Here is a 26827-nt window from a genome sequence, read left to right on the forward strand (position 1 = left end):
TCCTATAATATAGAATGAGCTCCGTCGTACCCTCATGCCACATATCTGTCTGACTTCTTTTTGTACATAGCTGGCCATGTTTTTGTTTTGCAGGAATTCTGCAAAGATCGGCTGAAGAATCCAGAGCCAGAGGAGGAAGAATAACTGATTAGACTGGATTTGGTCAAGCAGTGAAATAGTGTGATGATAGAGACTTAAGCACCCCTTTTTATCCCAGACTTCTGCTTCCGATAAATACATTGCTATAAAATATCTAATTAAAGAATGGTTATTTTTTTTCTGTGTGGATTGGTATTAATTGACTCAATGGCCTATCCAGTCACTTGGTATCGGCAAGTGGATTGATATGCTGACCAGTACCTAGATATGTCACAGCAAGTGGCTCAGTAGTGATTATTTTTTCAATGCCCTGACCAGTGCTTCGGTATTCAGTAGAAGCTCAATGTGCTCTATACTCACCACCAGCCAGCTAATGTTTTGGCACACAAGAGAGTTGAATATATCTATATATACATATATCTAAAAAACATACTAAAAACATGAGACATCATTGATGCCTCCTTCTAATGTATGTCATGTTTGTACTGAAATGTTCTTAGAAACTAAGTTAGTTTTGGCATCCAGGCAACGGATGTCCTCAAGAATACAAATTGACACAGGTAAAGAAAACAATATATCATTGTTATTATAATTGGAAGAATAACTGAGAATCAGTCATTAATTTGGATATAAATGCTTTTGGTGATCGTCTTGAGGTTACTAAAATATTTATATACCAGTACCAGTATATATCAATGTGGTTAGCCAACAACTGTGAAACAGGACAAAACAACATAGAATTATCATGTAGATGAGTTTTGAGATATATTATATACCATATACAAAACAGATTGCCATATGCCATATTAAGGCTGCAGATCTGGAGCTGCAGCTTTTCCTAGAGGAAAGTTATTTATTTTTATTACAGATTTAACCAATGCATTTTTAAATACTGACAAAGTACTTTAAAAAGCATTAACTTGGCGACTTTTCATCAGACATCAGTTTTAAAAAAAAATCATGATTTACAAAATATTAAAATGCATTCATTTTGACTGGTTGCTGGGCTCCAGCTGGCTACCTACACGGCCACATCCACATTGTAAGGGCGCCTGGAGCTGAGTATGGAGGCTCTGCTGGCTACACACAGTCCCTTATAGAGTAAAAAGGGAGATCTCCCTAAGAACCCATGGAGCAGCGGCACATCAGCTACCCTGATCACCGAATAGGGCGATTTGTCCCTGGTTGTGAGACGGGGGTCAGCCCTGAAAATGTGAGTGCAAATTTCAGTTGGTATACGTTAAATAACATTAAAGCATTTCATATACTATCCTTCTGTGAGGCATTGGTCATTGGAACGGGTGCATGATTCTGGGGAAGTTATCACCGAGTTACACCATTTTTTTGGTTATAAAGATCCAAGCTTTACTGCAAAACTCTGAGGTGTACTCAGAAAACCGGCTTATAAATTCTAAAAAAAAGAAAAATTGTAATTTTGTTAATTTTCAACCAACTCTGTGAATTATGTATCATGAATTATTTTAAAGGTCAGAGTTATTAGCTGATCAGTAAATGTGTTTGCCATTTCACATAAATCCAAGTTTACTTTGAACTCTGAGAACGCTGCTTTCTACTAACTAAAGCCATAAAATAAGGATGATCTTTTTTGTGCAACATCTTGTTCTTTGAAAGGGACGCCTTTTTGGAGATAATTGAATAACTACCTACCTGCTGCTAGAATGGAATGCAGGCTATATACGCCTCCCATAAAAATTGTAATAAAATAATAAAGCATGTGATATTTACGGCAGCCACTGTAACTCCAATTTTAAAACATTACTTTTTTATTCAAAAATATTTACATAAAGTTTGAAGCCACTTATGAGATCGTATTAAATGACATTGATACCAGATCTCAGCATAAATTATTCTTCACAATGAAAGAGTATATGTAACTTTTACCCTGGCGAAATTTCCCTACCAGGCGAGCAAATCATGCTAAAACTAGTAATTAATCTACAGTGCGTAAGTATAAACACCGGAATCAATGTTGTTTTATATGCCCATTGTCCCGTTTAGAACACACATAGGTTCCGCTACTTCACCAATTTGTCTAAAATAGTCTGGCAGCTACAAAATTTGCCACATTTGGATTAAAAGAACCAGTATGGAAATACCCTCCTTATTTTAATGCTGGGGCAGACTAGCAGGGCCTAACGGTTTGCATTTGTCGTCACTTTCTATGTAAGAAACACGCACTAGTAGCAGAGGAAATAAATATTGTATATACATGAGTATAAAAGCATAGCATGTGGCCACACATATCCAGTGGGCCACCTCGTCATTGCCAGAATGGCTCTGAGGAGAACTCTCCCAGTTTAACATTGAGTCTCTGAGCCACTTCTCCCCCTGTTCCAGGCAGGAGACCAGCATGTGACCATGCACACCATTTGCCCATGTTCTACCCAAACTCCCCTGACCCCCCCCTCCCCGTTTTCCCCACTAAATGCCTTCTTTGGCTTCTACCCCATCTGAAGCCACTGACGAGGGAGACCTCGGAGCCTACCATGGAAATTCTGAGGTATAGGAATTGGAGAGTTATATAGGAGAGTTGTCACCTGACGTCTATGAATATGCAGGGGCAGATCTCAGGATAAGGGAGATTGGGCGGAGGTTTTAAGATTGGGCTTTTTAATTTTTTTTACTTTATTTTAACGAATTAGTCTGTTGAGTGGGGTTGGTAGGTTGATGAACATTGGGGGGCTTCACCAAGACTGCAAAACAGAAGGAGAAAGAAATAAGGAGAGGGAGAAAAAGAGGAGAGGGAGAGAGAAGCAGAGGGAGAAATAGAGAGAGTGTGTGTGTGTGTTTATTAGTGATGTCCGGATCATGAACGAATCGTTCATTTGATCCGGTTCTTTTTAGTGATCCGGATGAGTCGGTTCACTAGACTGAACGATTCGTTTGTAGCGGTTCAGTCTGTGAATCATGCAGCTGTAACCTGATCCTAGAGCTGTGAGTCATCTGCAGAGCACTCTGGGGTCAGGTTACAGCTCATTAATTCACACAGGAACGATGACTCATAGAGTCGTTCAAAGAGTCGAATGATCCGAAGAGTCGAATGAACCGAAGAGTCGAATGAACCGAAGAGTCGAATGAACCGAAGAGTCGAATGATTCGAATCTTACAGGGATCCGGATCTTACAAGGATCCGAATCTTACAGAGATTCGAATCATTCAGAGAATATCACTGATACCATACTTTTATAAATAAATACATTAATAATGTTCACACTGCCCCCAGGATTTAGATTCCCCTGAGTTTGCCCCCCTTTACCTATAACTGCACCTACAGTTAACTTTATTAAATTAATGAAATTAACCCTCAGTCATCAGCATAAAATTAACCCTTATACCCCATCAACCATAACTACCCCTGAAATTAACCGTAAAGATCCCATTAACCATAACGGCCCCTGAAATTAACCCTAAAGACCCCATTAACCATAACGGCCCCTGAAATTAACCCTAAATACTCCATTAACCATAACTGCCCCTAAATTAATTGCATGTACTCCAGATAAATTACCTAATAAATTGGTATGGTTGATGGGGTCTTTAGTGTTAATTTGGGGGCAGTTATGCTTAATGGGGTGTTTAGGGATAATTTAGGGGCAGTTATGCTTAATGGGGTCTTTAGTGTTAATTTAGGGGCAGTTATGCTTAATGAGGTGTTTAGGGTTAATTTGGGGGCAGTTATGCTTAATGGGTCTTTAGTGTTAATTTAGGGGCAGTTATGCTTAATGAGGTGTTTAGGGTTAATTTGGGGGTAGTTATGCTTAATGGGGTCTTTAGTGTTAATTTAGGGGCAGTTATGCTTAATGAGGTGTTTAGGGTTAATTTAGGGGCATTTATGCTTAATGAGGTGTTTAGGGTTAATTTGGGGGCAGTTATGCTTAATGGGGTGTTTAGGGTTAATTTGGGGGAAGTTATGCTTAATGGGGTCTTTAGTGTTAATTTGGGGGCAGTTATGCTTAATGGGGTTTTAGTGTTAATTTGGGGGCAGTTATGCTTAATGGGGTCTTTAGTGTTAATTTGGGGGCAGTTATGCTTAATGGGGTGTTTAGGGTTAATTTGGGGGCAGTTATGGTTAATGGGGTGTTAAGGGTTAATTTTAGGGGCAGTCATGGTTGATGGGGTGTTAAGGGTTAATTTTAGGGCAGTCATGGTTGATGGGGTGTTTAGGGTTAATTTAATGGTGAGGGTTAATTTAATTAATTTAATAAAGTTAGCTTAAGGTGCAGTTGCAGGTAAAGGGGGATGTAAATCCTGGGGGCAGTGATTATTAATGTATTATTTATAACAGTATGGTGACATTCTCTGAATGATTAGAATGCCAATGAAGGCAGAGAGTCGTTCAAAGATCCGGATCTTACAATGATCCGGATCTTACAATGATCCGGATCTTACAGTGATCCGGATCACTGTAAGATTCGGATCCCTGTAAGATCCGAATCTTTGAACGACTCTCTGCCTTCATTGACATCACTGGAGGCAGGGGGGAGGATTCATAATGAAAGGGGCGGGGCCAATCGTTAGTGTGCCTGCACGGAGTTACTGGAAAACAGTAACTCCGTGCAGACACACTGAGTGATCCGAAGATCCGGATCATGAATCGGATCATTTCAGTGAACGAATCGAAATGATCCGATTCACTTTAATGATCCGAACTTCCCATCACTAGTGTTTATAGACGACACATTTGGCTCGCATGTAACTTCCTCATTGGTTACTGCCATGCCTGTATGACATGGTGAGTATCAGGCAGACGTGTTCCATGGTGTTGCAATATCAGCAACCAGGAAGTGAGTGTGATTGTGACATTACTTGTAGTACGTGTAGTGCTCGTTACCGTCTATCAGTATGTATTATAGGAGAGACCGGAGAGCTACCGCCATCTGCAATATGTGCATCAATCACACAGTTAAGAACCTGACTCACTCTGCGAGTAAACCTTTTCTATGTAGAGCTCTGGCTGCATGGCTGCCCCCGGGTACAGTGCTGGGGTTACAGTCGGTCCAGGGAATCCCTGTGTCCGTTTACCTTCCAGCAAACCCTCCGCGCCGAGCAGACGGCTGGTGACTCAGTTGTTGATGGAGTCAGTCCGTTGCCAGGCAATCTGCCTTCCGGAGACCTAAAGGTGTGCAAAGGTGATCGTTTTAGGCAAGGCATGAGATCTGGGATAAGGAAGGGCTAGTCCACCTCCTCCGGGTCGCCCCACCCTATTCCCCTGGCTGATCCTGACATACTGGTTAGATACCTGGTGCTCTGGGTGCTTTTCTCTCTATCTGCCCCTGCTTCATGACTGCAGCCAACTCTCTGGCCCCGATGGCCGATCCCAAGCACGCATACTGCAATGGCAACCACACGGTGCATGCGAACCACGGCAAAAACGGGCTGTCCACAAGAAACGGGCTGTCAAAGACGATCCAGGTACGCGGGGCCCCGGCTGCTTTTAACCCTTTATGTGTTCGTAGGGGTATGATCAAGCAACAGCACACCAAGGCTTTGCTTTCCCTCTGGCCCCCGTAGCACTTGTATTCGGAAACTTGTATTATTACATTTACGGCTAGATCTGGTAGCAGCAATGTTTAGAAACAGAGTCACGTATAAAAGTTTCAAAAGTGGAACCCTTCTTGCTATGGTTGCTATGGAGACTGCTCCACTTTTAGGACTTGCAATATACACAAGTGAAAAGTGTTTACTTTTTTGGCAAGTGTTTCTTTGTGAATCTCATAACCTGGTACTGATTTCTTCTATAATTAAATGTTTGGGGTTCCTGTATTTTTCTGGTTTAGGTATTAAATAATGAAGTGCTCATAGAAACCCCCTGGATACCAGATAGGGCTGCGAGATATATTCTTTAAAGACCGGGGGTTGCGAGATATATTCTTTAAAGACCCGGGGCTGCGAGATATATTCTTTAAAGACCCGGGGCTGCGAGATATATTCTTTAAAGACCCGGGGCTGCGAGATATATTCTTTAAAGACCGGGGGTTGCGAGATATATTCTTTAAAGACCGGGGCTGCGAGATATATTCTTTAAAGACCGGGGGTTGCGAGATATATTCTTTAAAGACCCGGGGCTGCGAGATATATTCTTTAAAGACCCGGGGCTGCGAGATATATTCTTTAAAGACCCGGGGCTGCGAGATATATTCTTTAAAGACCCGGGGCTGCGAGATATATTCTTTAAAGACCCGGGGCTGCGAGATATATTCTTTAAAGACCGGGGGTTGCGAGATATATTCTTTAAAGACCCGGGGCTGCGAGATATATTCTTTAAAGACCGGGGGTTGCGAGATATATTCTTTAAAGACCGGGGGTTGCGAGATAGAATATATCTCGCAACCCCCGGTCTTTAAAGAATATATCTCGCAGCCCCCGTTCTTTAAAGAAAGAATATTTCTTTAAAGAACGGGGGCTGCGAGATATATTCTTTAAAGACGGCTTGTGTTTCTTTCCAGATTATCTATAAAGTTACATAAAATTCATACTAAACTTTTTGAATCTTATACTAATTATTAAATGAGTTGACAGTGTCGGCAGGTGTTTTCTTTGGTTTTGTAACAATTAGCCATCATATTCATTATATCTAGGTCTCGAGTAAAAAATACGAGTCTTCAGGGAAATAATCTAACTACAGTTTTACAATTTTGCTAATTAAAATTATATAAAGCAAACAATTTAAGGAATGATTTAAATGTGAGATTAAAAATTTTGTGGCTTTAATGCCCGGCAAGATCTACTCTCCATATTCTAGGCCAAAGCCTGACTTAAAGTAGTGGCACGCATTTAACTAATGGCCGTTGCCAACGTTACCATTTTATGGCTAAGTCTTTAAAACCTATAAAAGTTAAGACACCAAGGCTATCTTCACTGGAGATCAGTGTTGTAAATGAGAAAGTATCGACATTTACGTTTATGGGAATATTAATGTTTAAAGCTGCAGCGTTGGAAGTATTTTAGTGAGTTCCCTCTCCTACATTAACACAAAGCTGCGTTTAACAGATGTATAGATTGCTATACAAATAGGACTCACCAGCAGCTGGACTTCATGCACTCACACTCACCGTCTTGAGGTACAGTGGCACACAAGTCTACTCAACAGGCTAGTGTGTTATCAGTGTAAAGGGAGCAGAGCTTTTCAGAGTATTTCAGCATTCATTATCTGTTAGTTCTATATGTCTGTCTTTGGTGGGAAGGGTCCTTTTGCTGGGACGCCCAACTCTGAGGTTGACCAAGCAGTCCTGGCACTCGAAGGCTGATGGGTGCTACGTAAGTGCCTCCAATGGCTGTATTTGAGAGGCAGCACGTTGCGTTTTTATGCTGGTGGCCGCACAGTGTGGAACCAGATCAGCATATAGGGAGTGTATAGCATGGTTTAGTAGCAGAGCACTCCTGCATTTGCTTGTGTGCCAAATGTCCAGTCCGGGTCTGGCAGTGCCTGATTTTGGCATTATGTATGCACGCGTGCCAGCAGTCCTTAATACAGGACTCTCGCCGGAACTAAAGTCTAGTTTTTGGGACTACCACCGTAAATTTGGGAGTGTTAGTAGCAACTGTTTACTACTGCAACTCAGTACACTATACTTTTGATGTACTGATCAAGGCTGTTTCCGAATGTTTTAGTATATATAAAATCTCTTAAGGACTGATGTTGGATCCTGTTTGGGGATGTCTAGAAGTGTTTGTCTCTGGTAACTGTTACCCGAGATACTTACTGGAAACATGTGAACTGCAATCCAGTTGAACCTGCTTGATGATCTTAAAGCTTTCCGTTGGCCATTGTGATTTACTGGCTTTACACTAGTCATTATGCTGACAACAAAGGCCATTGTCTTTTATATGGAATCCACCATGTTATAGAACAAAGGGCCATTAAATAATGCGATATGTTTCCTATGGACATGATGTCCACCAAAGATAACGTTGTACCCCTGATCACACAACAATTATTGTGAATAAAGAGTAACTTTTTATACTGACTTTGCACAGTCCTTCATGAATCGTTTAATGGAAAATCTAAACAACGTATATAAAACATATATCAAATCTAGAGAAGGATTCCTTGTGATTCTTGACGTTATCATGAAATGTGTATCTTCTGACATCGGGCTGATTCTGATCTGTACGGTAAAGCTAATTTTAGATTAGTGTGACACGTAAAATAGAAACTTTCGTAAAATAGAAAGGTGTGATATTTTTCTGTTTACTTTAAACTTTCCCTTAGGTCAAGGGTGTCCAACCTGCGGCCCTTCAGTTGCTGCAGGACTACATCTCCCATACTCCTCAGCCAGCCCCTTAGCTGAAAGAGCATTATGGGAGATGTAGTCCTGCAGCAGCTGGAGGGCCGCAGGTTGGACACCCCTGCCCTAGGTTTATAGAAAAATACAGACCCTCATACTGAAGCCCTACTTGTACTTTTTGAATGAAAACTCTGTAAACTATTTTTCTAGTCAAGTATAGTTTGCATACTATGGCACACTTTTTTTTAGTTCCCGCAGCCTATTAAAGGACCTTTTGGGTTTCATTTTTGAGCTTCCTTGATGTCCAGATGGAGTAGCCTGGCTGTAGGTTTCTTCTTCTGGATACAGGACGTCTAACGGGGAACCGTGGCATTAATGCTGACAAGTTCTTCCTTACACATGGCAAGAAAGTTTTAACTGGAATGCATGGAATCCCTTCAGGTTTATTCTCGCCAAGTATACTGTTTGCCTTTGCAGGTCACATTGAATGTGAGTACTACTCTATAAGTACTCCTGGTTATTTGCATATTCTCCCACCTAAGGTGTTTTGGATTAACTGTGCTGAGAAGGACGCTCGTTCAGATTTAAGTAACCCTTATATTTTTTTTCCCTGGAAAATACAATAAAAAAGTCTTGACAGCCAAGTGCCCAATGTTTATAGAGTGTAGTCTCAAAAATGGTGTAGAACAAAAATGTCTTTTGAGTTACAAAACATAAGGTGACAGGTTTCAGAACTGTTTGCAAGATGTGTGCACATGTTTGTTATTGTGCATATGTATGTATGTATGTATATATATATTTACTAGTAATTGGTATAAATCCCCTTGAACTATATTGACCATGAAACTGACCGGGTTTGTTTCTAAGAAAGATAAGACACAGTTTCCGTACCGTTTCTAGTGACAGATGTAATAACGATTGTTGAACAGAAATGAGTGTGTAAGACAAACACAGAACGTATGTCACTCATTACTTCTGAGGTTGCTCCCTTTTCATATTAGGATGTAGGGCTGCAACTAGCGATTATTTTAATAATCGATTAGTTGGTCGATTATTTTTTCGATTAATCGCATAAAAAAATTATTTTTTTTTTTTCAATTTAAAATAATGTAATAAAAAACGTACAATTTACACTTTCATCTCTTTATCGCAATGGCCTCTCTCTATTCACCTTCTTATTTTACTGACATAATAATAAAAGCTACAAGAACCCAAACACAGTGTTTCTAAAACTAGGTTTTAATACAAAGTTATTAGTAAATATTAATTCATATGTTAACTATTTTTCATATTTAATAAAAACTATGAGAAAAAAGCCTTGTTTACATTTTTTTTATTTACCAAACTGCCCCCGGTTATGCACATCTGACCCCCAGCTTGCCACTCTGTCCCCATATATGCCTTATACCTCTTATATGCCAGTGATATGCAACTGAGCCCCCTGATATACCTTTTACCCCAGATATGTTTTATGCCCCCCTGATATGCCTAATATCGATATGCCTTATACCCCCTATATGCCTCTGAGCCCCCCTGATATACCTTTTACCCCAGATATGTTTTATGCCCCCCTGATATGCCTAATATCGATATGCCTTATAATTCATAATACCCCCCACACACCACTATAACTCACCCATACACAACTCTGGCTCCTCCCCCTCCCATACACCACTCTGGCTCCTCCCCCTCCCATACTCCACTCTGGCTCCTCCCCCCTCCCATACACCACTCTGGCTCCTCCCCCTCCCATACTCCACTCTGCCTCCTCCCCCTCCCATACATCACTTTGCCTCCTCCCCCTCCCATATACCACTTTGCCCCCTCCCATACTCCACTCTGCCTCCTCCCCCTCCCATACACCACTCTGCCTCCTCCCCCTCCCATACACCACTCTGGCTCCTCCCCCTCCCATACACCACTCTGGCTCCTCCCCCCTCCCATACATCACTTTGCCTCCTCCCCCTCCCATACATCACTTTGCCTCCTCCCCCCTCCCATAATCCACTCTGCCTCCTCCCCCCTCCCATACTCCACTCTGCCTCCTGTCAGCCACGGAGGTTCACAAGACACCAGGGAGCCGGGTAGAGAGGCAGAGTGCCGTATGGGAGGGGGAGGAGCCGGAGTGGTGTATGGGAGGGTGGCTCCCATACACCCCTCTGACTCCTCCCCCCTTCCATACACCGCTCTGCCTCTCTACCCGGCTCCGTTACTGACAGGAACTTTCACTGCTGCTTCATAGAAGCCTCAGCGTAAGTGAAGGTGAGTATCGGAGGCTGTCTGTGCGATGCAGACCCCCACCGGCTGACAGAGAGGATGATCCTCTGTCAGTCGGTGGGGGTCTAAACGATGCGCACAGACAGCCTCCGTTACTGCCCTTCACTTACGCTGAGGCTTCTATGAAGTCAGTAACGGAGCCGGGTAGAGAGGCAGAGTGATGTATGGGAGGGGGGAGGAGTCAGAGGGGTGTATGGGAGGGGGAGAGAGACGGAAGTGAGAGACCGGCCGACAGTGAGGGGAATCCAGGTCCCCTGCAGCGTTGCGGGGGATCAGGATTCTAGTGTTATAATCCGATCTCTGTTTGAGGTCGGATAATAATTTTTATAATCGATAAAAATTGATTCGATTAATCGATAATGTAAATCGTTGACAACGATTTTCATTATCGATTATTATCGATTTTATTGATTAGTTGTTTCAGCCCTATCAGGATGACTGATGTCAAATGTACTAGAAATCAATCTGCTGCCCTCAACTTTAACTCATATAGATAATCATAAACTCAGCAACGTCAGATGGAAGAATGTTAAACGATTATGTCGAGTCTAATGTAGGAACAGATTTAAGACAATGAAAATAACCCAATAATCACACATGATAACAAAAAGAATTCAACTCCCACCCCTGTGTTGCCGTTATTGTGTTGGGGAGGTTAGAATGAATGTATCGCTGTAACAGGTTGATGGAGCTTTATTAGCTTTTTATTAAGACAAAAGGGCAAAGACACTGCAAAGGACCAGAAAAAAAACTACTAAACAGGAGTACTGACTATATTCATCATCCTAAAATATAAGGTGGGCTGTTGGAAATTATAAACCAAATGGCTGCCATTGTCTTTGGGCTCAAAATGATGCCAGTTACACATATGCATTTTAATTAGACAGTGGATTGGCTCTTTATTGGCGTTGGATTAAACATTTGGCCAACACTCTACGTTCTACTTCTCCTTGCATATCAAATGCAATGGTATGAGTCGAAGAAACTGACTAACCCCCGCTCTGTTTATTATATCACTGTTACAAAAGAAACCTGGTTATTGAAGAAGTCCTCTTTAGAATTTACTCTCGGAGATGTTTTTGTGGCTTGTGAAAATAGTCAACATATTCTTTAGTGGTTCAGCAAAGAGGAATGGGAAAGAAAAAATATGATTTGTTTTGAATTCTCTCCATTTAAAAGATTAGCTGCCATGGGTTCCCAAGGAATGCAGTCTTGATGCTTGATGTTACTGAGACTTAATAACATGATATAATTAAAGGCATGGTATCACATGATTATTTAAAGCTCTGTTAATTGACTTTTCATTGGAAAAGGAAAATTTAAGGTTTACCAAAAAAGCTAATGTAAGCTTTGGTCAAAAAGTCGATCGGAATTTGACTGGGTGAGATCATAATGTAAGGAATTGTGAGATGACACACGCATTGTGATGTGCTCTTCGGCTTAAAAAGTTTCCAAACGTTCTCAAACTATTATTTTAACTATTATTCTAAAGTACCGTATTGGCTCGAATATAGGCCGCACTTTTTTCCCCCACTTTAAGTCTCTAAAGTGGGGGTGCGGCCTATATTCGGGGTCTAGCGCCCGACGCCCGGGACATACAGTCCCTGGCGCCGGGCAGGCAGCGGGGTTAGGATACAGATCCCCCGCAGCGGTACAGGGGACCTGCATCCTACTCTCCGATACGCTCAGACAGCCTCCCCTGCCAGCACTTTCCACGCACGTCGTGCGGACGGTCACCGGCTGCGGAGGTTGTTTACCCGCATTGCCGCAGCCGGTGACCGTCCGCACGATGCGTTTTACCTCTGCCCCCAAGACCTACCAGAGCAGACTCCCGGGTGTCTTGCGGGGCCGGCGGGGGACACCTACGCAATACGCGTAAACAACTTCCGGTGCCGGCACATCCGCTGAGTCCCGGCACCGGAAGTTGTATACGCGTATTGCGTAGATGTCCCCCGCCAGCCCCGCAAGACACCCGTGAGTCTGCTCCGGTAAGTCGGGGGGGGGGGGGGGCAGAGTGGCAGCATATCTTGGGGGGGGGGCAGTGGCAGCATATCTCGGGGGGGGAGGACAGTGGCAGTATATCTCGGGGGGGGGGAGGACAGTGGCAGCATATCTCGGGGGGGGGTAGAGTGGCAGCATGTTTTTTTGGTGCTTTTTTTAAAGAAAAAAACTTTTTTTCTTTAAAAAAGCACCAAACTTTTAGGGTGCGGCCTATATCCGAGCCAATACAGTATTAACAATGGAGGAAAAGAATCACAAGAGTCTTGTGTTTGTAGGACAACAGCTGTAAAGTAGAAGTAGGATAGAGCGATTGTTAAATGTTCCATGGACAACTGAGGGTACAAATCATATGCTTTTTGGTAGTGCCACCATTGATCTCCTACGATTGTCAAACATGCAATGGTTTGGCCATTTTATTTGTATTATCTACTATTATTACAGTTTGTGATTTGGTTTTGGTTTGGTATAGCTAAATACTGCCAGTAGAGCATCCAATCGTTTCTGTATTTAAAAAAGTGGCAGGCTTTAGAACATTAAAAAAAGCTTGTATGGTCTGTAATTAACCACCGGCCATCATAACCGGTTAGTTACGCATTGAGAGGAGTTTAAGGATTTATTTTTACTACATGCTTCCTCATCTCCCTGTTACAGATCCTTTACGGAACGATTACGTTTTCATTCAGCAAATAGTAGTGAAAGTCTTAACAGATCAGGTAGATCACGAGGCCTTCTATCAGGAGACTTGCTTTTGCTAAGATATGAGTTCCACTGGAGATGCAGTGAAAATTATAACAAGTCGGTTTCTGTGATATGCTTATCAAGGTGTCTACCTGATATTTATTGCCTGGAGCAACCAGGAGGTGACCTTGTTATCTGTATATCTTTATAACTTTCCCTAGAGCTAATGATCCATTCCTGGTATTTAATATAATCGCATGCTTACTGATTATTAAAATTACTACTTGTCACAGCATTCAGTGCGATCATAGAAAGAATAGTGAATTAAAGGGCCAGGGCTTTCTTAACACTAATCAGGCGCTACCTCCACATAACAGATAGTTGGCAAACAGTCTTTACTAACACTTTAAATATCTTGATCTATTGATAGCTATTTATGTAAGGTCTTTCGAAGCAGAATAGTGTATTTCATTTAAACAATTACCGTATTTGCTCGATTATAAGACAACCCCCCAAAATCTGAATATTAATTTATGAAAAAAAGAAAAAGCCTGAATATAAAAGACGACCCTATAGGAAAAAAGTTGTGAACAATTGTTTGTTAATAAAAGCTATGATTGAGAAAAATATTTTGTTTTTATTTCCTTTTTTTTCAACCTGCCCCCCCCCAGTTATGCACATTTGTCCCCAGGCTTGCCATCCTCTGCCCCAGAAATGCCTTATACCCCATATATGCCACTGTGCCCCATGATACGCCTTTTAACCCTCTATATGCCACTGTGCCACATGATATGCCTTTTGACCCCCTATGTGCCATTCTGCCTCCAGAAATGCCTTATACCCCTATATGCCACTCTGGCATTTAGGGGGTTAAAAGGCATATTATGGGTTAGAGTGGCATATAGGGAGGTATAAAGCATTTCAGGAGGCAGAGTGGCATATAGAGGGTTAAAAGGCATTTCTGGAGGCAGAGTGGCATTAAGGGGGTTAAAAGGCATTTCACAGAGCACTCTGCCTCCAGAAATGCCTTATGCCCCCCATTTAACACTCCCTCCCCCTCCCTCCTCCAAACTTACCGGTGGTTCTGAGTCCCCCGGTGCATAGTCCGGGCAGGTTGTAGAGCTTTACGCGATTCGCGTAGAGCTCTACACGCTGCCCGGACTAAGCACCGGGGACTCAGAAGCACCGATAAATTGGGGGGGAGGGGGCATAACACGGGAGGATCCAGGTCCCCTGCATCGCTGAAGGGGATCTGGATCTTATTCTCATAGTCAGACCTATTTGAGGTCTGATTATAAGACGACCCCGATTATAAGACGAGGGGTATTTTTCAGAGCATTTGCAAATACGGTACATTTTTAAGCCTACTGTTTCTACACTTATTGTGATTTTTTTATGTCCCAATGAAGGACTGTCCCTCTCAGCGACATTTACCTTGGAAGCTGCCCTAGGCCTAACCCACGGCAGTGCCCCATGCCTCCACATGCACTGTCTGCATAAGATTATGCTGTCATATCCTCCACTCTATGTCTTTAAGTCATGCAGTGCCTTATAATGCATCCTAAGGAGGCAGTGCAAATGGAGCAGTTGGGGAGGTCACAAATGGAGCAGTTGGGGAGGTCACAAATGTTCCTTGCAATGGTCCCACTGAGCAGGGCAGCAGCAGAGGGCAGATTGTCCAAGATCTATTCTCTGGTTTTTGAGCAAGGGGACTGCCAGTCAACCCAGAATAATTTGCTGGTCCCTCCTAAAGAAGGACACTAGGGAGGTATGGAGATGGATATCCTAGGTTTTTACTCGCAATAAAATTGTTATATCTTTTGTTACGACACCTTTGTATGTATGGCTTACAGAATAATCTTGACTATCTAATGTCTACAATGATGTTTTTTATTTATTTATTTTACCAGATCAGCAGGTAAAAATATATACGATTTGCTGTATCAGATGTAGATATTCAATAAAATTCCTAATATGTGTGAGGATTTAAATATATATTTTACAATACATTTTCTGTTTTTTTGTTTATTAGTATCATCATCTATCTTTCCTGTTTCAGCAGAATGGAACTGCAAATGGCGGCACCCTCTATAAGAAGCCCTTTAATGAATCCTTTGAAGAAGCACCAATGTACGTTGCTGTACTTACCTATATAGGCTTCGGAGTGGTCACGTTATTTGGTTACCTACGAGACTTTATGAGATCATGGGGACTGGAGAAGTGTCATATGGCTGCAGAAAGGGAAGAGCAGAAAGTAAGAACTCCTCTGCTTTCTTTAATTTAAATGTATTTCTCATATACATGAGTAAAAGTTACACTGAGCATCAAAGTATCCTCTAAGTATGAATGTAAAAGGGTTTATGTTATGAAAGTCTGCTTTGTGATTTTAATTTATAAATATATACACACACATGTTTGGTAAATTGGTGCAGAAATATAATTTTTTTTAGTGTTTATGTGAATCCAAGTGCACATTTATATAAAAAAAGTGATAAATAAAGGATATTAAACAGCATGAATTAATGTGTTGTTTTTTCGTATAGGATTTCGTGCCACTTTATCAAGACTTTGAAAATTTTTATACAAGAAACCTCTATATGCGAGTACGGGATAACTGGAACCGCCCCATCTGTAGTGTGCCTGGTGCCCAATTTGACCTAATGGAGCGATTGACGGATGACTACAACTGGACATACAGGTAATTCAAGCAGTCGTGGTTACTACGCCCAGAAATGTAGGTTTAAAAAGAACTTCTAAGGGGGTCTTTTTAGCTCAAGGCAGTCAACCTTTATTGGGTTACCATATGTATTTATGAGTTTATGCACATTTGTCATGGACAATATTCAATTTAAAAAATCATTGTAGGAATAGGTCATTTTTGGTCAAGAGAGGAATTTCCTGTAGCAGTCTTCCCACAAACTTTGTATTTCCCATTTTTTTACCATAAATCTGCTATATTGCTTTCCTTTCAGGTTTAACAAGGGACTCTGGAAGTGTCAAATGCATATGTAACTCTTTTTTTACTCCATGAATAGGTTGGCTGCATAAACATTATTGCTATTTTTTTTAGGACTCTTATGTTTTATGCTGACCTCGGCACAGCTTATAAAGAGTCGACTTGTACAGGGTGGATCCATGCCAGCTCAAACAGCTCCTCTTGTTCTGGGTTTTGGTCCGTTTGACTCTTCTTTCTGTAGCGAGTCATGCTTGACCTCCACGCAGGCTGGGACCAGTTGGTCCACCTCTATTTTCTTTTCTGTGGCCAATATGGCAATATAGATTTCTGGGCTGTTGACTGAAATTAGAAAAAGAATAAATACCTGCCATTGATAACTTTCTCATCTGCTTATTTGTTGTTCCAATTCTAGGCATACGGGGAGAGCCATCAAAGATGTGATAAACATGGGATCTTATAACTATCTTGGCTTTGCAGAGATTGACGAGGAGTCATTGGGTACGGTGAAGGACATGGTAATTAGTTATGGAGCAGGAGTATGCAGCAGCAGACAGGAAATGGGTAAGAATTGGGAAGTCGAGCACCTCTGATTGCGTATGACACATGATAGATTCATGGAGAGCTCTGTATGTGTTTGTTAAATATTACACCTTGATAGCCGTGTTTTTAAATGGATATGCTGGAGGGTCCAAAATCTAATCGCCGCTCATTTAAGGAATAGGCAGTAGCTAGCTGAACATTTATATTGCTTTTGGTCACTAATTAACTTATGACAAGCAAATGCATTATACAGGGCAGAAAACATGTTGTTCACCATATGCCTATAAAAGCTCAAAATGCAAGCAAAGATAAAAAAAAAAATTCAAAAAATTTTTTACCAACTGATTAACCATCTTTACCTACATATTTTTGTATGATGTCTGTTTTACTGATGTCACCTCAGTGACTCCTTTTTATTTATGATCTTGCTTGTTTTTGCATATACTTTTACAACCAGTTTAATGTTAACTCAGTAACAAATTTTTCAAGTTTCTTATGGATGTAAATGGAGAAGTAGCATTTTATATCTACAATGCTCAGATTAACATATCAATAAAAACCACATGGAGTATTAACAGATACAAAACTATTGGGGATTAGGTATTAAAAACTATCCTGGTGCAAAGTCTGAAATATCACCTAGCAACCAATAGAATAGTTCAGAAGGAACATTTCATTGATTAATCTGGTAATAAAACAATTTTTCAAACTTTGTGCCAGAAATGCTTTTTTATACATTATCCCCCTATACATCTGCTAACTCTTCAAAACATTTAGCGTGAAATCTGGGTTATAATACCCACCTGTGTAAAAGTTGACACTCAGTTTTGTAGGAGAAAATAAAGTACTTGTGTATAATACATGCTCACCACATTAGGTCACTGCTGATCACTGATCAGTGACCTATAGACTCAAGCGTAACCCCTTCAATGCCCCAATTGCATTATAGACGTGATCACAGCATTGAAGGGGTCAACGCTACACAATCGCTTTCATGGAGCAATTCTGCAGAAGTAGGAGGTTAGGGCTGGCCCCCCAAACTTCTGTGAGGGCCAAAGATACCCTGGATTTCATCCCAGAAGCTGCCTATGGCAGTTAACGACTGTTAAAGAACTAAACAGGTGCATTCAATGGACTAAGATAAAAGTTCTGGCTACTTGAATGTTTAACAGATGTAGATGGCTTTCTTCTTATTTAGGTTTAGTAACAATATAACTTTGAATATAGTACTCGCATCCTTGTCAGATTAACCACCAGGAAGGCAAAGTGTGGTGTTAAATCGAGCCTTATTCAAGGTTGAGCTTGCAGAGCTGTGTATGGCAGACTTGTTACAGTATTCGTGTCTCTAGGACAAGTATAAAGGGCATGGAATTGACTAGTTTGTGTCAATAATTATGCAGTCCTTTGAAGTAGGTCTTAAGGTAAGTATTTTAAAATAATATACACTAACTGGCTCAGTGACTGATATTGTAAAATGATTTGTACTATATTAAGACCCGAACATCATATTTTTAATAACGTTTTATACTTTAATTGATTACTTTCCAGGTCATTTGGATAAGCATGAAGAGCTGGAAGAGCTGGTTGCCAAGTTCCTTAATGTAGAAGCTGCTATGGTGTTCGGTATGGGCTTTGCTACCAATTCTATGAATATCCCAGCCCTGGTTGGCAAGGTAAGTCCCAACTGCATTAACTATACTGGAGAAATTACTACAGTGTAAGCATTGTCTAAGTCTTTATTTATAAATTTAACATGACTTGTTCTACTTTTCCCTTAAAAATTAGATTGTTTTCCTTTCCTGTTACTGCTAATTAATTGCTGTTAACAATGAAAGGATCTTTATTTATTATTCCTAAAACGCTGTCATTTTTCAGTAGGTTAAATAACACAAATTCTAGATGGTGCTTAACTGGTTAATTTTTACGCCATCGTATGTTTATCGTATAAGACAGTGTGACTCATTTTCTTATGATTATGTCACTGTACTGATGGAATATGACACCATAGCATGTATAACTCCCAATGACCTGATGAACCAGGTGACTCTCATGCCCTTCGCTTTAAGTTCAAGTTGCACTTCCTGAATAAGAGAAAAACTGTAATTTTTTCCCCTTGTCACGTGGCTTTATGGCTTATCTGTGTCTCCTGTGCAGTGTATTTCTCCCCAAGCAATGCGTGGCCCTATACAACATGCGCCTTGTCTTGCTTAAACAAGGGTCAGTATCTGTTTACTGATTCTGATTCAGAAAAGATAAAGAAAAAAAAATAACAAACTAAATTGCACATCTATAGATTGAAGAGCTATTAACCCTTTGTGTAATGAGTAGAAACTGGTGTTCTAGACATGTTGCATGGTAGAACATTGCATGTAATGCCATTTTTAGCTGAAGTTTGGCGAGCGCTTACTTTGTAGTATGAAGGGGTAAAATATGTCATTTCAACCCTCTGCAACAGAGAGTTAAGTAAAAGTTTTAGGTTTAGGGAAAGTTTTTTTCCGTCAAGTCTGGGAGCTACAAGGCTGGCGAAGAGGCAAATACAAATGAGGCTGGAGTGTCCCTCCTTACTCAACCCTAAACCTAACTCTATGGAACGAATCCCTCGCTAACTATCCACTGACCACACTAACTAGAACCAATTCAATATCTTAAAAGGGAAAAAAAAACAGCCCTTGGACTTGGTACACAGGGAAACACTGTTTTCTTATAGTCCCCGGTCACAATCAGAATGAGGAAGGGAAAGGCAGAGACAAGGGTAATTCTTGCAAGCGTTGTGATTCTCTACTGAACTGGTTAAATACACGGAAATACGATGGATCAGCTGTAGACTGACTGCATGGCTCTTTCGATGAATATTAAAAAAAAAAAAAAACAATACAACCAACTTAAATTGATTACTGCTCAGACACAAACATGTATTTTGCAAAGTAAAATAACTTATTGTGTTATTTTAATGAAACCAAGTATTTTAATCTGGTATCATGCAGATATTTTGGATGGATTAGTATTTGAGCAAACATTTCCTGCAGAACATTCCTGCTGCGGATCCCGTTGCCAGATTTCCACTAATTGTATTATTCTGAGAGCAGTAATAATGTTGCACTTGGTTAATGTTACTTGGTGTGTGATTTTTATGAATTTGCTGAGCACACCAGCAAATATTTTATTGCTAACACTTTGTTATATATGAATGCATTTTTATTGCAATAGAGTTAACCATGCACAGTTTTTCATTAAATGACCAGTAAACAAAAAAAAAACATATAAAGCTAAGGTTGGGTTGTAGAAGTATTTCAATCCAAACACACCCAACCTTTGAACTACAAAGGTTGTGTCATTTACTGAGATAACTTGGATCAATGTTCATTTATTTTTTCCCATTGCAATCTATGCTGAATGCCTTGGATAAAATGTGTTAAGCTGCCCTTTAAGCATAGACGTTTCATGTGGAGTAAAAATGTTGGGGTGTTTAAACATTTCACGAGTTGCTACTTGCATGGAGGCATACACACCGGTGGTTCCAATAACATGGGTCTATTAAAGTCCAGATTGACCATCGAGAACACATGGGGCCTTTTGTATTGAACACTAATGTTCAATGTTCTTGTTATGTTCTTTACTACAAACTAACAAGCAACGTTATTATGGAGTTTGGTAAATGCTTAATTCAGGATGCGGATGCAGAGGTTTTTATTTGAAGACACATAATTAAAAAATACTTGCTTTGGGACACATTCTGCAATATTTCCTGGTCTTGGAGGGGAGGAGTAGTAAATCAATGCATAAACCCCTAGACCCACAACATGTAGGCTGTCTTAGACCCAAGTAAACAGTCTTGAGTGGTGTTCATAGAGAGAGAACGAGGCACCGGCATGTTAGCATGCATGGTTACAAGACAAACCTGTCCGACTTGTCTGACGGTGGATGGAAAAAAATCCAGACATAATGATCACCAGCCTTAAATACACTAAAATGGTTTTGATGTGTATATTACATTTTATAAAGCTTATTGAGCACTTGTATTTACATGTCTTTAACCTCCTCCTGAAAAATAGCAACTGGTTCATTGGAAAACCATTTATTGTGGCTTTGCTTAAAGTGAGATTTCTGATGTAAAGTGAAAATATACCGGATTTGATCATATAATCAGACAGGGAGAAAAGGAGCCATTTGCCTTGTGTTTGATTATCGTACTGATGCAATCTTCTCTCTTCTTTCAGGGTTGCCTTATTTTAAGTGATGAATTGAATCATACCTCCTTGGTGCTCGGGGCTAGACTCTCAGGGGCTACCATTCGCATTTTCAAGCACAACAGTAAGTTTGGTGGAGGCTCAACGCTGGAGGGCTCTGCTATTATTAAGCAAGCGTGGGATAGGCATAAGGCCAAGCTAGATGTAGGATAAGTACTCAGAGGTTGGGCAGACTGGATGGGCCTAATGGTTCTTATCTGCCATCACTTTCTATGTTTCTATTCTTCGTTCTTACTGCTTACAGTTGCAGGATTTTTGGGTGGGGAGTTATCCTGTTGCACCATTTGGATTTAATGTCTCTGAGTCTCTTGTGGACTAAATCAACTATCCCATCTATCATTCTGGGGGCTCTGAAGACTGCTTTACATGTGGTAGCTGAGTAATCTTGTTTTGGAGGGCTGATGTGCTTGACCTAACAAAATGAGCAGTGTAGCATATCCGCTAAACTGCCATTTGTTGATAGGATTATTTTATAAGTCACTTATCCATACCATAAATGTTGACCTTTTATCCAAAATCTATAAATATACGCTGCTCTGTGTTCTAAAACACACCGTGTAAAAACAGATTTATCATCAATGGGAGCTTCTATTTCCCATAGATTTTAATTATTTTGATTAGCTATAACTTGTTGATTTGGGCTAGATTTATTACAAAAGAAGTTGTTAAAGTGTGAAAAGTCAAAAGAAAAACTAAAAACTGTTCTGTGCCTTTCCATTAACTTGATAATGGGTCTACATGGAATAACAGGATTATTTATTCTTTCAAAAGATTGCTTTTTACTTGTGGATACTCCTGAAAGCACGTCCTTAAAATGGAGTTTTAATCCAACAAAAAGGTATTATTTTATATTGCAGTACTACTGCTGTGATATAATATAAATATATATATATATATATATATGAGTATCTTGAACGTACTAAAGGCTCAAGCTTTATCTGAAACAGCAAGAATACCAAAAACATATTTTTTTGAATAATATTCGGTGGGTGTCTTTATTGGTCTTTTTATGCTTTTTAGGTTGTGCAGTTCCTTTTTTGTGTATTTTTTTCAAGCTTTACGTGGTCTTAACAATGTCCCTAGTTAGACCGGTCTTTCCGTCTGGATTGAAGCTGTCCTGCCCGCTTGTTTCCTATTGTTTTTCTTTGGGAGGGAAGTTTTTGGAATGCAAACATCTTATCAGTGTCCTAACAGAGCGATCATTATGATTGCAAACCTCAAACTCTACAGGATACCCAGCATTTGGCAGACAGCGGAGACGTCTCCTAAATTCTTACTTTAATGTGGTATAATATCAGTATCTCAAAAATATATTTATTTTTCTGTTCACATTTTATTTATATATATATACCATATATTTCCCCCACAATTTTGCTTTAATTTTTGTTTTGTAAGATAATATTTTGTTGAATTTTTAGAACTGGCTGGGCCTGGAATTTTTTTTTTTTTTTATTATAAACAGGAATGCTTTGGCTCAGCTAATATTTGCCATTCATTCTGGCGTGACTTGAAGTATTAGAAATTTGAGTCAATCTGCTTCAGTATTTGCACATGATAAAGGTGGCCGAGAGTCCTGATGAACTTGTTTCTGCATGGACAATTACACTTTTTTTGTTTTGTTGAGTTTTGTTTTTTTTAATAACTTTTATAAAACTGCCAGTGATTTGCAGTATGGGCACATGCAAAGCTTAACTAGACTTTCTGTAATCAGACCAAAGATATTTCAAACGGTCCAAATTGTTGTCAGGATGTCTGGGAAGCAAAGTTCACATTCTGTTGCATGTGATATGATATATATGATATGATATGTGATATTTTTTTGCTTGTTTATGGCTCCATCATAAGGTGCCACGTCTACACGCCATCAACCTTCTGGGGAAGGAATAAACTGGCATATCTGCTTTATTATGTTATATATATACTTTTTTAAGTTTATGTGCTTAACAAGTGGATCAAGCTCATTTAATGGCACTTTAGATTTGCATTTCAAAGTTATGTTTGCCTCTATAAAAACCGGTACTGTATTTGTTCTGTGTCCGCATTGTGCCCCAACTTTCATCTTTGTAGGTTCATAGGGATCTTGGTTGAAAGAACCAGACACAAAAAGAGGAAACCTGTGCTGCTCATTAACCATTTGAGCAATGCTCTTGGTGTAAGATGTACCTTTTCGGGGGCTCGTGTATTGTTGTCTGTATAATGACTCAAAAACAGGCTGCATAATATGCGGAAGATAACATTACTATTGTAATGATGTATGCAAAGCAGAGATAAAACAAACAGGGAACAGGGTTCTCTAGTGTTAATGAAACATTATCACCAATTAATTGCAGTCAATGTAAAACATTTCATTGGCTGAGTAGAATTAGAGTGCAAACTTTCAAGACAACTGATCTTTTTCAGACAGATCTGTCACTGATACAAAGTATAAGGTTTCAGTAGGCTTACATGCCCTCTAACATTTCAGGTGTCCAAGTTGCGACACCTGCATTGGGAGGGTTTGACAATAGGCAGGAGGGCTGGCACTGGAGGTGGACAGGGCATGGCAACGACCCACCTTACACGAAGAGCCACCTTGAAGCATTAAGCTGCTGAGCATTGTGAGGTGGCTTCATGGGGGCTGCAATGGAGTTCTGTGCTGCGATGATTTTTATATCAAAGTATTAACCAGCCCACAGCAAGGTAGCTACCCAGGACAGCTGTAGAGTGCCGCAAAAGTCAGGACTGTCTCATGAAAACTGGAAGTACGGGGAGGTATGGGCTTATGAGATTGAGTAAGAGTTACTCGTTGCATCTAAACAAAGTCCTTCCTTGTAATGTGAACCGTGCCTGGCTTATGTCACCAAGAGGAAATGTCAATGCAGAAGCACGAGATACTGACGTTTATATCACTTCTGCCTGTTCATATACTGTCATTAAACCTGTTATCTGAAGTGCGACATTGCTCACCGCACAAAGTCTCCGAGCTGATAACCTCATTTTTCCAGTGCGTGTTTTACTGGTAGTATGCACCTGTTTCTGAACAGATTTTTAATATTATTTTTAAAAATACATACCAATGTCATTGTACGATAATCAGGTGCAATACTCCATTAGGGGTTTAATGTTTTCTGTGAAATATCAGTTATCAAAATTTACCAAGTGAACAGCTCTACTTTGCATTATTGAGGCCCAATACCAATAAGCTTCTTGACGGTCACCTTACCATGCGACATATGCATTAGTGTCCACAATCGTATAAACAGACCAGAGTGAAAAATCCCCCTCTCTTCCTCTCCGTTACTCAATATTATTAAAAAGAAAAGAACCATATCAGCTGTAACAGCTAGAGCTGTGTCCAAGTTTTGTATACTTTGTGATTTTGAGTCACTGACATGCGGAGCTGGGTCACCGAAGACTGCTTTCTGGTGGTGGTGGGGCTTTGCTTTTGGCACACTTGATGACTTTCATGGTCCTCTTTTCGAGAAGATCCAGCCCTCTTTAGCTATCAGCCTGGGATGAAAGGAAGGGGCTGCGTGTCCCCCATTTGGGGAGTGTGTTACCAGAAGAGGAAGCCTGCTTTCCACTGTGGCCTTACCACTTTGAGAGCACCAATCCACATTTCTTCATACGATGAGTTAGAAGTATGAGTCCCTTGGGCTTCACTTATGAAAATAAATAAAGTTCTTTACTAGTCTGGGGCTCCAGTGATTGATATAAAACAATAATAGTGAATATTTTTTAGTTAAGCGGCACTATCACTATTAATCATTAAAACGATTTTCCTCACTCTGTTTAGTGCAATGCAAAACATGATACTAACTTTTTTTACTTTACTATATATTTTATGATAAAAATTATAGAAAATACCTTCAAACGATACCTTTTGTTGATCATTTCTTGACATCAAAATACATTGATAATGATGTCTTAGAAACTAAAGTTGTTTTTCTTGGATCGTATGGCTTGCTTAAGTGTAATGTTTTTTTTATGGTGCTATGGTGCTTATGAATTACGACAATGCCAGTCTTCAAGTATAACAGATACATTTTTTTTGTCCTTTAAAGAAAGGGAGGGGGTACCACTTTTTCAGGCTGAAATGCTGGGAAATTGATAACATTCTCTTTTACGTTATCAAATATTCTGTTGCATCTACAAGTAATTAAGCATTTTCATTTCTTATATCCTAGCTTGGGAATTGGGAATTGTTTGGTTTTTAACTCTTGACATTTACCGCCATCTAGAGGCTTTGGCGAGGACACATTTACTGAGTATGGAACCAAACATGTTTTGATAAGGGTCTCGTCTTGCTCTCATGTCAAACATATGAAGGGTAAATATGGTTTGGTATACTGATTTTAGAAGTTTGTGTTACATGTCCTTGACCTATTCAACAGACTAATGCAAGGGTGGGGGGGTTTTACTATCTTTATGAATACAGTGCTGTAATTTAACCTTTGTTTAAAATAAGCCATCTACTCATCTAAAATTGAATAAAGGTTCTGCATGGAGTTGCCTCCTCGGGATTGAAAGGGACTTTGAAGCCTCAAGCAGTACTAAAAGTTGTTTTATTTAATTCTAAAATTACCATAACTACTTGTTGAGCTGCCCCTACATCTGGTTGTGGCGGAGTCTTCACTGGCAGGATTTACTTATGTCAATGTGGGTTACTCTGTCTGGCCCCAAACTTGCTATTTGTAGAGCTGTGTTAGTTTTGTTGCAATGGGCATCCTCTCTCACCTTTCTCACACCTGGTCATGCTGTCGGCCTTGGCCTGAAAATTGGCTTCCTTTAAGTTAGTAGCTTACTTGGAAACTGGCCATGGCTGGTCACTCAGTGATCCACCACCTCCTTCTTCTTATGGGAGGCAGGACAGAGTTGGGTCCAAGTCAACAATCAATATATGGTGTATTAACATGCCAAAAACAACTCGACCACTCAAAAGTTGATGGCTTCTTCCAAGGCTAGGCAATCAGATATGGTTCCTGCAAAGGTACATAAAATCTGAAAAGTAAGAAAAATAGCAACTTCAATGCCTTTTTTTTTTTATTTTTTTTTTTTTATTTTTTTACCTATTTAGTCTTAACTGGTAGAATGCGATCATTAATTGCTTGATGATCATTAGCTCTGAAATAAAAGCATGCTGTCCTCTGACACCAAGGAGCAGCCTGTTGATCACCAACAATTGGAAGTGATATTAGAAGTAGATGCAGTATAGTTACTCTCTAGTTTAATGATTTTGGCTTTGCAACATTGGCTTGTGTAAATTATACCATACTTCCTTTCTATAATGTTTGCTTTTGGTGTTTTTGGAAAAGAATGTATACTTGTATAAATATGAGGAAGGCAAAAATCTTTCCTGCCCTAAATCTAAAATGTGCAAATACACGCAGCCACATGCTATGCTCTGTGTGCATCAAGCGGGCTGCCGACATTGGCCACATGAGGCAATAAAGGTACATCGAGGCATCGAGAAGTATACTCAGTAGACTGTAGCGTAGACTGAACTATAATAAGAAAAGCATATCGGTTTCCTTTCTGAATTGTGTGTCAAATGTTTAAATATATATATGTGTATTTGTGTGTGTGTGTGTATATATATTATTTTTTTTCTTTCACAATTCAGAGAAAAATGTTTTCTCCTATTTAATAAATATTTAACTATAAGATAATTCTGGAAGATTGATATATATATATATATATATATATATATATATATATATATATATATACACGCACACACATTCCCAGCACGCAAGGGGAAAAAAAGGAAAGAAGAAGAAAAATGCATTTTTTTCTTTCTG

General features: G+C 40.0%; 1 protein-coding gene across 1 annotated transcript in view; it reads left to right on the forward strand.

Moving 5' to 3' along the window:
* The first annotated feature begins 5427 nt into the window (after positions 1-5427).
* LOC149303217 (serine palmitoyltransferase 3-like) overlaps positions 5428-26827 on the forward strand; it is a 41384-nt gene continuing 19984 nt past the window's right edge. The window contains exons 1-6 of the mRNA XM_089481580.1: positions 5428-5532; positions 15364-15558; positions 15848-16002; positions 16673-16821; positions 18349-18473; positions 21018-21111. Coding sequence (XP_089337706.1) covers positions 5428-5532; positions 15364-15558; positions 15848-16002; positions 16673-16821; positions 18349-18473; positions 21018-21111 — 823 coding nt within the window. The remainder of the gene's footprint in view (positions 5533-15363; positions 15559-15847; positions 16003-16672; positions 16822-18348; positions 18474-21017; positions 21112-26827) is intronic.

The sequence above is a fragment of the Sceloporus occidentalis genome, unplaced genomic scaffold (assembly GCF_023333645.1).
Source record: "Sceloporus occidentalis isolate IW3139 unplaced genomic scaffold, rSceOcc1.0.p SCAF_15, whole genome shotgun sequence".
In the NCBI taxonomy this organism is placed as follows: Eukaryota; Metazoa; Chordata; class Lepidosauria; order Squamata; family Phrynosomatidae; genus Sceloporus; species Sceloporus occidentalis.